General features: G+C 40.9%; 1 protein-coding gene across 1 annotated transcript in view; it reads left to right on the top strand.

Annotated features, from left to right (window-relative positions):
- Nucleotides 1-2,878: 2,878 nt before the first annotated feature.
- The window catches only part of LOC131070916 (sulfiredoxin, chloroplastic/mitochondrial), a 41,378-nt gene continuing 31,251 nt past the window's right edge, over nt 2,879-13,005 (top strand). Inside the window, exons 1-2 of the mRNA XM_058006601.2 lie at nt 2,879-3,082; nt 3,291-3,445. Coding sequence (XP_057862584.2) covers nt 2,971-3,082; nt 3,291-3,445 — 267 coding nt within the window. The 5' untranslated portion in view covers nt 2,879-2,970. The remainder of the gene's footprint in view (nt 3,083-3,290; nt 3,446-13,005) is intronic.

The following is a 13,005-nucleotide window of genomic DNA, read 5'->3' on the forward strand; positions in this document are numbered from 1 at the left end:
GAAAAATGATTAACCAAGGAAACATCAATTTTATCCCTAAGGCTGGGGACCCAGAGGACATTTGCAATTGGCGGCCTATTACCTTGCTTATTGTCCATCCAATCCAGGATAATATCATTGATGTTTGGGAAGGGATGGACTAGGCCAGACGCTCTCAACAGTGGGCAATCTTTCTCAAGATTGACTTCGCTAAAGTGTATGATCGCATTGAGTGGCCTTTTATCTTGTCTATGCTCAAAGCCCTCGACTTTGGTCCCCATTTCATTCAGTATGTTCATATGTTATTTGGAGATGCCTCGGCATGCATCACCATTAATGGCCGACAGTCTGAGGCTTTTGGCCTTTTCAGATCCATTCACCAGGGTTGTCCTCTGGCTCCTACTTTATATGTTCTTGCAACGAAAGGGTTTGGTCATTACTTGCTAATGCTATCGTTGTTGGGCGTGTCCGTGGTATCTCCCTGCCTGAGTCACCTTCTCAACTTGTCAATGGTCACTTTGCGGATGATTCCTTTCTCACTCTCATTGAGGACGAAGATAATGTGCAGGCCACTCTTCGGTGTCAACACTTTTTGCTTGGCTTCTGGTTCGGCCATTCAATGGCACAAGACGCAATGCTATAGGCAGTCTTTTCTTCCCACCCCACCTTGGATCCTTCATTATGATTGGAAATGACTTCAGCATGGCGAAATATTTCGCTTTCTAGGCATTCCTTTTGCCTTCCAAGCTTCGCCTTTGGATCTCTGGAATGCGGTCTTAGCTAGAATCGAGAAAAAGCTTGCCTACTAGATCACCAAGCCTCTCTCTTTGGCTGGTAAATTCCAAGTTTTCTCCAAAGTGTTGGCCGCCACCCATGTCTACTACTCCTCATGTTGGGCTCCTTCTAAGGCCTCTTACATGAAGTTGGAAAGACTTCTGCGGGTCTTTCTCTGGGCCTTTGGGTTTGACCATCACGGTTTTCATAGGGTTGCTTGGGAATACTATTGTCTTCCCAAGGAATCCGGAGGGCTTGGTCTTATTTCTACCTAGAACCAAGGGCTGGCCTTATGTGCTAAGTGGGTTATCAGAACCTTATCTGGTGATGAGGCCTAGAAAATTCTTCTGCAACAGTGCATTTCTTCAGGCTTTCCTTCCAAAAGGCCAGCTTGGAAGGGGATTGGCTTGTAAGCCTTGCTCACTATGAAAGACCTTGTTCAGATACATGGTACTTTTGTGGTCAAAAGTATTTGGCATGCTTTGGAAGCTATCAAGCCTTGGCTTCGATGGGCCAACGATGGCTTTTGGGACGACTTATCCATGAATCAACACAACCTCTAGTGGTCACCTCTTTTTCAGGTGCAAGGGTTACCCCTAGCCAAAATCTAGGGTGTCAATGCTCTGTGCTTTCACAAACGTGACATTAGAACACCTAAGGATCTATTTTCCAGAACTTCTATGAGCCTCCGGTCTTGGGAGGACTTCCAGGTCCAGTTTTGCCTGTCTCGGCCAAATCAACAGACTTACGACCTTTTGGTCTCAGCTCTTCCCTCAAATTTACTTCATAAGTTCGGTATTTGGTCTGTTAGACCTTGGTGGAAAGACTAGAAGTGGTATCCTTTGACTCCTTTTACCAACTACAAACCCAAAATGGGTTATCTCTGGTTGGTTCCTCATTTGCCTATGGTTCATACCCTCAATCAATGGTGATACTTGCAGATTCTCAGACTTCCTGGAGATTTAGGTTTTTGGCTGTCTGGTCCGCCATCACTGAACCCAAGATTGCACACTTTGCTTGGTGTGTACTCTTTCAAGGATTGCCTTTGGGTTCTAGATTCAAGCATTTGGGAGTTTCTGATCCCCGATGCCCTTTTTGTGGTTACCCAAAAACTTTTATGCACATCTTTTGGTTCTGTAGAAGAGCTCAACAGTGTTGGAGCTGGATTCATGACTTCTTTCGGCCTTTTCGGCCTGAGCCATTTTCTTGGCACATGGCTCTTTTGGGTGATTCGCCTAGAATCCCCTATAAATTCTCCCAGATATGGCATGCTTTCTGAATGGAGATCCTATACACTTTTTGGAAGGATAGAAATGTTGTTATTTTTTCTCATAGCTGCTTGGATATTAATGTTTCGCTTTATGCTAAAGCTTGCATTTGTAACAATGTTTTAATGCAGATGCAGGTACAAGCTGACAAGGTGGCCCTGGAGGTGGCCCACCTTCAGGAGCTCCTCCAGCACTAGGGCAATGCCCCTTGTGCGATTGTCTGAGTGCCCTTCGGACTTTGTCTTTGCCGACCGTACTTCGCCCTGTGGCCGCGGCGGCGGTCGCAACTCCTTTGCCTGCCCCTCTCAGACCCCACGGTCCCAGCCTCCTCGCTGCCCCTCGGGCAGGAGAGATGATGCTTGGCGATGCTGCTCGGCTTCTCCGTTGCGTCGGGGTTCTACCTCAGGGTGGCCCTCTGCTGCTCCTGTGACTTTTGCTCCTGCTGCTAATGATTCTGGGTGGCCCTCTACCACCACTTCAAAGTTTCCTCGCCTGGCTCTGGCGATCTTGCCTCCCAGGCAGGAGGAAGGAGAAATTGAAAAAGATCCTGAAGATGGGTGGTCTGTACCAGACCTGACTTCTGGCCCCACTGATGTATGGGGCAAAAAAGATGATCTTAATCCTCCTCCCTCAGCTGCCACTGCTTTGGCAACCTCAAGAAGTTTTTTGATGAATAGCTTGTTTTCTTTGTTTCCAGCCAGTGACTCTCACGGGATGATCTTGTATTCCCCGACCTGTTTTTGTGAATATGTACTTTAATATTTTTAATTAATAGAGAAGCCTATTCATAAAAAATTATAAACTGTTTAAAGTTTTATATTATTTATAATCCAAAAATTATTTGGAGATCGACGGGCAAAGGGTAAACGGTTATTGGGTTTGGGACCTTTTCCCCAATTAGCCCATATTAAAATGATGGCAAAACAATGAGGCAGCAATTCTGCACACGATGACTGGTTTTGTTCATCTTCCCTATAAATTGCGAACTTTCCCCACGAAGTCATTGGCTGCTTACAAACCAGTGGCCTGCTCTGCCACATCCGGGGAAGGCACTGGCAATGGTTAGTATATTCACTATTAACATCATCACAGATTTCTAGCTTCGCTCTTCCAAAGTTCAGCACTTCAAGTAGCCATCTTTTTGTCGTCGATTCTTGTGATAACTCACCTTTGAAGGCTAATCGGTTTTGGGCCATAATTTGTTTGTTTTCAGTGACTTAGAATATGTGGGTATTAAATGTGAAGTGACAGTGTAATGAATATTTGCAGGGGCTGCAGTTAATTTTCAGAAAAATAGGGGGCTTGTTATAGCTGAGATCGCAGTGGATAAAATAAGGCGGCCATTGTCAAGGACGAGGGCAAACGATCCAGACAAGGTCAAGGCCTTAATGGAGAGTATTGCACAAATTGGGCTTCAGGAGCCTGTATACACTTCACCTTTACTCTCGTTACTTTTCTTGCTTATTTTATCATTTTAAATGGGTGGATTTTATGTTGCTCTTTACTACCTAAATGTGTTCTTTATCCAGTCCCTCCTGTTGGTTCGAGGAAAGTGATTTTGCAGGTTTTGTTCCTAATATTTTATAAGTTATTCCATAGAGTTTTAACGTTCCTAATTATCCTTTTCTTGCCTTCAGTATTCATAAATTCGACTTTTAAATGCTGGGAAGATAGTATTGAGATTTTAGAATGGGCCTTTCCAAGGGAGATTGAGAAGCTTGGAGGAATGCCGTGAATTTAGGTCATAATCCGTGCATTTGCCAATGACAATTATGAGATCCCTCAAACGAGGCAGAGTAAAGAAAGGGTTGATCTTGCCACTCGAGCTTGACAGAATGGGACATGCATTTCCTTGAGTCTATTCACGAATTGTTGGGGATTATATACACCATGACATGTTCTAAGTGCCAGATTGATTACATATTATTTAAACTCATTCATAATTGGCAGGTAATATTATTGGCATGGATACATGTTATTCCTGATAGTGATAATATCATATCCATTAAATTAGGTATTCTTCTTCAATTGGCCCATATATTATCTGGAATGAATGCACTACTACCACGGGGGTACTGTTTCGTGGATGGACGGAGGGAATCCCTGAATTTGGAAGACAGCGCAGGGGAATCAGAAGAGCATAAAGAAGACTACTGTAGTAGAAATCAAAGCTAATGAAGAGGATACATGGCATGCCCAATGGATATTCCTTATATATGAAATAACAGCGGGGAATTTCATAATTACTTGCAAGAAGATCAAGAAAGGAATCACATAAATCAATGGTTGATGGAGAAGATTCTCATTCCCAAGTTTGCCACGGTGAATGTTGGTAATACGTGAAGGGCTTGTATTGGGATGCTGGAAAGGTTCTTCAGACGAAGCCCTCTAGAAGGATTAAAAAGAATCAAAATCCCCACATTGCACCTCGAGGGACAAAATATTGGTTGACTGAAAATTGAAAATGGTTGAGCGCAAGATTGAGGAATAATGTTACAACTCAGCAAACTTATAAGAAAAATGGTTGCACTTGACTAAGAATTGGTACAATATGCCATATCATACAATCATTGGCATGTCATCATAAGGCCTTGCACGGTCATTATCTGTCCATGATGATTTGCTGGTCCATTGAAGAAATGTCAGTGCCATATGCATGCATTTCCTTTTGCAAGAGAGCCAACCGAACTTCAAACAACTAAGAGGACCTCAATGTGGCCAATGATGGAATTAAAACTGAAAAAGATCATGATTGAATATGAGGCAAGCGATTGGGTTTTGATGGACACATAGGCCCAACGTCATAGTGAGAGAGATAATTTGGTTTTCTAAGTTTCTTGATGTCATAACTTTATAAGAAAATGTCCCGTAAAGAAAAATGAACAAAGAAATCCAGGCCTTGATTCTTTAGGCCTTGCAAGATATTAGCTTGATTGGGGAAGGTTGCATATAGTCTTAAGGTATATGTAATGTTCCCTTCCTAATCTGCCCTAGGTTTGCCCTAAAATCACAATCGCAACAACTTAGGGTTAGGGTTATATCTTACCAAATAAATATCTTTTAATAGTACGATCCTTGATCTTTAAATCCTTCAATCACAACATGAAACACATATGCACATATACATATAGATATCTTAAATATTAGGGTTAGGTAATATTGCAAACAACTTTCGTGAATGAATCTATAGTTTAGCAAGGAAATTATATATATACATTATTACATAGCAAATCTGATTAGTATGCGGATCTTTTTCATGGAAGTAATGGAGTAAGGAGACAAGGGTGCCCTAAATCAGCTGTTCTCTCCCTTCATGCAATCCTCCTATGCACACCCATGGCTGAAGGTCCTTATGTTTATTAACAGTCCTTCATGTAGGGATTGGATGGGGAATTGGCAATAGGGTGCCCTTAGCCGTTCTCTCCCTTTCACAGTGCTATAGGGTGCCCTCATAAAGGTTCTTTCCCCTAATGGTCACTGCAAGAGGGTGCCCTAAGCTTTTCTCCCTGATTACTGATTTCTGCCATCCTTATCCTACGTGAATGGATTATTGTAATCATATTAAATGCAGAGATATTTAGATCAGATAACTAGATTTGACTACACTTGATACAATCATACGTTATTTAGTTATGTTCATATCTATAAATATGGATAAATATTATACTTAGTTCTGCCTACCACAGTATTGTTATTATAACAGCCGATCTGCCAGGACTTGGAAATTTTTCTGCTGATGTTTTGAAGATCTGCTTCAAATTTCTGCTTCAAGTTCAAAAGTCTTGCTTGCTGGGTCTTTGGATCACCTTCTTATGCATAACATAATTTGTTCCAGACTTTCTTGGCTTCCTTCAATCCCTTAACCTTGCCAAATGCTTCATCACTTAGACAATTGATAAGTATTGTTCTAGCTTTTGCATTTGTCTCCCGAGCCTTAATTTCATCCAGAGTCGATGGTCCATTTTGAGGTCGTTTATAACTTGATCGAATAATCTCCTAGATTCCATTTTGCAATGTCCCCAAGTAAGACTCTGTAAGACTCCGTAAGACTCCATTCTTTCTTTCCAATAAGTAAATTTTTTTCCATCAAACATCAATGCTTTAACATGAAGTTCCTGTGCCGTTTCTGGATCTACCTCAAGCGGTTAAGTTTTCCAAAGAGGAACCAACGCTTTGATACCAATTGTTGAACACCCGATAGGACTAAGAGGGTGGGTGAATTAGTTTGGAACTTCAAAACAAATTATTAATAAGCAACATTAACTAACATAGTAATAACACATTAATCACCAGTACATGAGCATCAATCATCAACACAATCAACACATGAACACCAGATTTACGTGGAAAAGCTAAACAGGGAAAAACCACGGTGAGAATTTAACTCACAATATGAATAACAATGATTACAACGCTTTAGGCTTTCTGCCAAGGAGCACCAACACTTGAAGGACTTGCAGAGCTAAGGTGCAAACCTTAGGCAAGATACAAAGAGGACTTTCTCAATTGAAGATCGCTTCTTTAGGACAAGGTACAAACTGTTGCCGAAGGACTCACTATCACTCAACAACGAAGGAAATAGTTGAATTTTAATTGAGAAGGATTCTCCTGAACATGAAATTGTCCTTGAACAACTGGATCAAGCGACCAACATCATGGCAAACATTTCTGATAATTTTCACTGTCACAACACACTATCTTGCAGAATATATCACCTTCAATGCTCTTCTCAAATTGACTTTCACACAACTACAAACTCATATCTGCTTGCATATCATTCACATACACTTCTCACACAATCCACTTTCCATCACCTCACAATTCATCTATCCGCACATCTTAAATATGAGATACAACATTGAAAACCTAATTAAGGGTCAGCCAAAACAAAATAAGCAATATTACACAAACTAAGCCACCTAGACCTAAAATATTCAAATCGGTCAACTCCAGGAGAAAGAGGGAACCAAAATATATTGCAATACATCCTTCCACGATTGATCTAACGGTCTACACACACTAAAACATCTCCAAAGCTGTTACCAAATGTAACGTGTAGAAATAACAACCAGTCGGCCACATAACCTCTTTTGATGCAAAATGCTTTATGCAGATCTCCACACGCCATGGTGAGACCCAAAACAACATCTCAATGCTACTTCCAACATATATTTGAACCAAAAGAATATGATCCACTAAACCGCAACACAATCAACAAAATAACCAGAGGGCACCAAAAGCTTTTCGGACCATTCTGAATACAAGACGCCACAACCGACACCAAAAACATTAACTGCAACACAAAACACAATCTGCAACAACCAAGAGCATATCAGGACCAACATCCATCCGGATAATCAGGTTTAACATCAATGACAACCATACAAGCTCATGCTTCCAACAAACATCTGTCACTTGTTAAACCAAGGTTAGGATGAAAGCATGATACTGTCCCAACCTTGAGAGGTCAAACATTAAGAATTAATCTCCATATGGTTGTAGATGTAATAATTAAGACCTTGTGGACAAACACTAAAGGTCAGGTATAAGGAGATCACTATCTCACAAAATCCACAAAGGACTACCCAAACTAAGATGTATGCACACAAAGCAGACCCCTAGGAACAATTTCTCTTTAGTAAATTTTTCCAAAAAGTCCAACTAGGGACAACCTAAGAGGAGGTGGAAGTGGTCATTGGAGGGGATGATTTGGAACATGGTTTGGAGCAATCTCAACCCAATAGAGACAAGGAGGCTGGCACACTTGAGATTTCTAATTTGGGTACCACTAGCACACCTCAATGACACTCTTGAGGTAAGATAGGGCTTTTAATCCAAAGCGTTGCTAACAAAGTACTCTAGAATGATTATTGTTGGTGTTGGAAATAAGCCACACTTGGAAGTTGGACCCACGATGGACTGGTCCAAGAGGGGCCAGTAGCTCAGTGGTAGAGCACTCCAACAGCGTATGGAAGGTCCTAGGTTCAAGTCCTAGCTGGTCCATGTCTCAACATGGTATCAGAGGCAGGTCCAGGCTAGGAGCCCCAAGCACACGAGAGGTGTGGCTTAAGGGGGGGTGTTGGTGTTGGAAATAAGCCACACCCGAACCCACGATGGACTGGTCCAAGAGGGGCCAGTAGCTCAGTGGTAGAGCACTCCAGCAGCGTATGGAAGGTCCTAGGTTCGAGTCCTCGCTGGTCCATGTCTCAACAATTATGTTGAAGATTCAAGTAGGGTCCACTAAGCTAGTATTGTTCATCTAAAGTAAATCCCTATTTTGATGTATAGAGTTCTGGGTAGTTGTTGTGAGGAATTGGTTTGGGAAGACGAGGAGGATGACAAAGAAGGTTGGCAAAAGGGAAGGAGAGAGAAGAGCTAGAGGGGATATATGAGGAATTAAGAGGGTGATAACTAGAGGGTCTTGCCCCAATGGCACTTGCTATCCTCGAAACTGTGATGTTAGAGGGGGGAGATATGGTAGGTGTAATGAGTTTAGTGGAGGAGGCAAGAATGGGCTTGGATGTAGAAGGTATTGCCGTATCAACATAATTCACAATCAAGTGTTTATGAAAGGGGTTCTTGAAGATTTGCAAGTTGGCATTTGGAGGTGCCACAAATATGTTCCTTTGATCATTAACCCCTTGTACCTGGATCAGATCAATCTCAATAAAATCTTGCACAAGGTTTTACAAGTGCATACACCTATTCAATGTTATAGCCATTGATGGAGTGGTATCGGTAGAAGTCTTTAGGGTCATAGGTCTGGGGTATTGGGGGAGAAATGCATAAAGGATGGGTAGGGGGAATTCGGATCAAGCTATGGGCAAGTAGCTAGTGAAGAACATAATGGAGGGCATTAATTGACTTCATCCATTGATGGTTGGATTGTGAACAAAGGGAGATGGCTAATGTAGAAGAGGAAAAACAGGTAGGTTCAGCTAGGTTGACAGTGGATTTTATATTGGTTTTAGGGTCAAAGAAGTTATTGTTACTCTTCTTTGTAGGGTATTTGATTTATTGGGAAGATGGGGTTGATGAGGATGTAGGGGCATAACTAAGGCCGAAGAAGAGGAAAAACCTCAAAATGCTCTATTGTTTGTATGTAGTCCTCTAAGGTAGTGCAAAGAATTGGGAAGGAGTATTGTTGATGTGTATTTTGTACACTATCAAACACAGAATAAAATACCCAAGGGTACCTTATCCTCTCTTGAGTAAAGCCTCTGAATGCTGAAGATATCGCGAAAAGGATCAATCAGGGTGACTTCAAGGTTCTTTGCTGTAGGATCTCTACGTGTGGATAAGCTCTCTGTGGTATGATGTGATTTGCTGGAATCACAAGGGGACTTACACTTGACGACCTCAATGTCTGATTTGCTGTGAATATTGCTGGAACATAGGATTTTACTAGCTTAGATTTGAAAAAAAGGAAAAAGGACGAGGGCGAGAAAAGGATCTAATTCTGATACTAAGAATGTAGGAGCAATGAATGATCTTTGATGAAATTCTAACTAAGTCTTGTTTTGACATCGCAGGACCATCTCCACAAGGTTAGTGCGATCTTCGAAGGAAAGCTTTATGATGTTCAAATCATCACTACAAGCATAGACACCATCAGGCTGATGCATATCAATGAAGAAGCGACAATTGAAGTTAAGCTTAAGCTGAATGATTCCAGTTGACTACACAAGGCAAGTCTGCAATCAACAAACTGCTAGTAGTATGGATATACGAATTTCACCATCAATCAAACACATTTCTTCCATTCGATCTAATCATCTACCATCTAGAATTGAAGATTCAACAAGAAACCATGCATATTGTAAGAAACGACACACTTCACCATTACTTCAATGAAAATGGAGTTTGTTTACAATCAATGGCAACAATTTCTTGCCTTGTCCTCCTATTCTACTCTAATTGCTATTCTATCAACTTGACTAACTATTCACTAACTACCTTCTATTCACTAACTCCTTTCTAACTACTTCCAACTGCCTTTACAAAATGAAGAGTCGGGGCTTATATAGTGCCCACAATACAATTCGATGGCTTAGATGAATTTGAGATCAATGGCCAAGATTCAACAATGAAAACCCTAATTAGGGTTTGTTACAACCATTACATAACATTTAATGCTTGACCAATGATAAAATTACATTTTAAGGACACATGTCTTCTCTGGAAAATTCGACCAATAGATAGTTGGGGTAGGTACATCGAAGTTTGTGCCACCTCCCATGAGTTAGGTACATTGAATCTGGACATGTTGAGGTGGACCACACCGACTGGAGGAGCGATGACTGGGATGCCAACTTGTCTGACACTTGGTTGATGCCAATTTGATGTTGCTGAGAAGCTAGCTTTAATTAACTCTTCTGGAACTATCTGCTTCTTCAACGAACCCTTGCTTTGACTTACTTTGTCTTTGATGTGCAGGATGATGATGTACCTCGCCTTGGAATGCTGGATTGGATGAAGTTATTCCTGATGATGCTTGATTGAAGAAGGCCGTCCTTGTCGTGCTAGACTGGAGGATGTCGCCCTTATCCTGGACCGGATCTTCTTTGATGAGAACCTGCCGACTTGTAGATACTCCAGTCTTTGGAGTTGCCATCTTGACACCTACACAACATTTCAAAATTAGTAATATATCTTGAAGTGTAGAAATTAGGATTCAAAAGGAAGATTTAAGATTTTAATTTGGAAACTTCATGATAAATCTAGAGTTATCATTTCCTAATTAACCATGCAATACTTAGACTTTTCTAAAACAAATGTGTCTAAAAATCAAACCTTGAACAAGGGTGTCAAGATAGTTTCGCCATACCTCCTCTTGAGTATTAAACTCTAAGAAATGATGTAAAAAATGGATTTTGCTAGGCAAAATTTAAATCAAAATTCTCCCTTGGATGAATTGCGCCTCCTCTAGCTTCAAAAAGAATAGACTCCACCCTCTTTGATCTTCAACACTTAGTAGAAATTCGCTCCACTCTAGCTAGATTTCGCTCCTCCAAATTGCACTTCAACCTCTGGATTTCGCTCCTCAAATAGCTCTCCAATTTCACACTTAGGAAAGGATGAATGAATGATTAAACTTGAACAAAGCATCACCCATATATAGAGCGCTCACCTTGATTCCCTCCAAGGCCGACTTGCCAAAAGGGAAATGAAAATGAAATAAAATCCCCCTCAAAAGAAGGCCGACTTGCTTGTAAAAGCAAATAAATGTATTTGAGCACTCACCTTCATTTAAACTTTGAAAATTAATTTTAATGCCTCCAAGGTGGATTTTTGATTATTTCAAGGCCTAAAAATTAATTTATTAAATTAAAATGCCTTTAATTTAATGTGAATTTGATTTAGCCCTTCCAAAGGCCTCAAAGTTAGCAACTTGGTGAATTTTAAGGAATATCAACGCTCAAAAATGTAAAAATGAAGGATATCACCAATTTCGCCCTAGACCTTCAGTGAAGGTCAGGAGCGATTTTTCAATCTTGCTCTTAATCCTTCATCTTTTGGATTCCAAATTGCTTCCAAGACATAAAATATCATCTCTTCTTCCTATCCACACAAGATCTGGTCTCAATTCCATCTCAAACAAAGGAGAGGATCCTGAAAAATCGCTATGGGCCCTCTCTGAGGGTCAGGAGCGACTTTTTGATTTTAGGCTTGATTCTTCATCATTTTTCATTGAAACTTCATTCGTCATTTGGCAATGTCCTTCCTTAATCCACTCCAACCAAATTCGCTTTGTTGTTGCAAGGTAAAATGAGGATTTTCAACAATATCGCTATGGGCCCTCTCTGAGGGTCCGGAGCGATTTTTCGCTGTGGGCCTTCACTGAGGGTCCGGAGTGACTTTTCATTTTCTGACCAAAATCATCAAGTTTCAAAGGCAAAATAATATTCATCACGCTTTTGGAGATTTCTTCCCCTTATCCTAACCTTGCCTTAGCACCATTTTGAAGAAAACATGCATTTTTTGAAAATCTCGCTGTGGGCCTTCAATGAGGGTCCGGAGCGATTTTTTGGTTTTAGGCAAATTCCTTTATCTTTTAATCTTCAAATCACCTCCAAGGCATAACACATCACGTTCTCCTCCTGTCCAAGCAAGATTTTGTCTCAATTCTTCAAACAAAGGAGAGAAAACTGGAAAATCGCTATGGGCCCTCTCTGAGGGTCCGGAGCGATTTTTGTAATTGCCTTCAAAATATTGATTCTCAACAATCTTCTTTCACTTCAAGGCCTTTCAAACATCGTTTCAAACCCATGCCTAACCTTAGCCTTCCTCAAACTTGGATGAAAAATTCCCATTTTAGGTTTCTCGCTTGTGGGCCCTCTCTGAGGGTCCGGAGCGATTTTTCGCTGTGGGCCTTCAGTGAGGGTCAGGAGCGATTTTTTCATTTTGGGTTGATTTCTTCTTGTGCTGATCCTCCAAATTATATTCAACGGATAGAACATGCTTTCCTTCATCCCTTCCAATCATAAAATCACTTTGATCTTGCAAGAATAATGCATATTTGAAAATCTCGCTGTGGACCCTCTTTGAGGGTCAAGAGCGATTTTTGCTACCTGGACCAAAATGTTTCACTTTTCATCTAAAAATCACTTTGTCAAGGAAGATGTCATCTTGTTCTTTGCTATGAATAAAAATTCATGTCCAAGAAAGGTCCAAAAATGTGCACACAAAGAAAATCGCTGTGGGCCCTCTCTGAGGGTCAGGAGTGATTTTACCTTTCCTGGGCAAAACTCCTTCAATTTATCATCTTTGATCAAGTTTGGATACCTCATTATGCTCATTCTATCCTTCACCATGCTTTTGACATCTTAAATCGACCAAATAAGGCTAGCAATGACCCTTATAAGATTTCTTGCTGTGGGCCCTCTCTGAGGGTCAGGAGCGATTTTTCTATTTTCAACAAGGTACTTCATTATTTCAAGTCAAAACTTCTTCAGGCAGGTGGAGAAAGTCATTTATTTTCCAT

Source organism: Cryptomeria japonica, chromosome 1 (genome assembly GCF_030272615.1).
Source record: "Cryptomeria japonica chromosome 1, Sugi_1.0, whole genome shotgun sequence".
NCBI classification, from domain to species: Eukaryota; Viridiplantae; Streptophyta; class Pinopsida; order Cupressales; family Cupressaceae; genus Cryptomeria; species Cryptomeria japonica.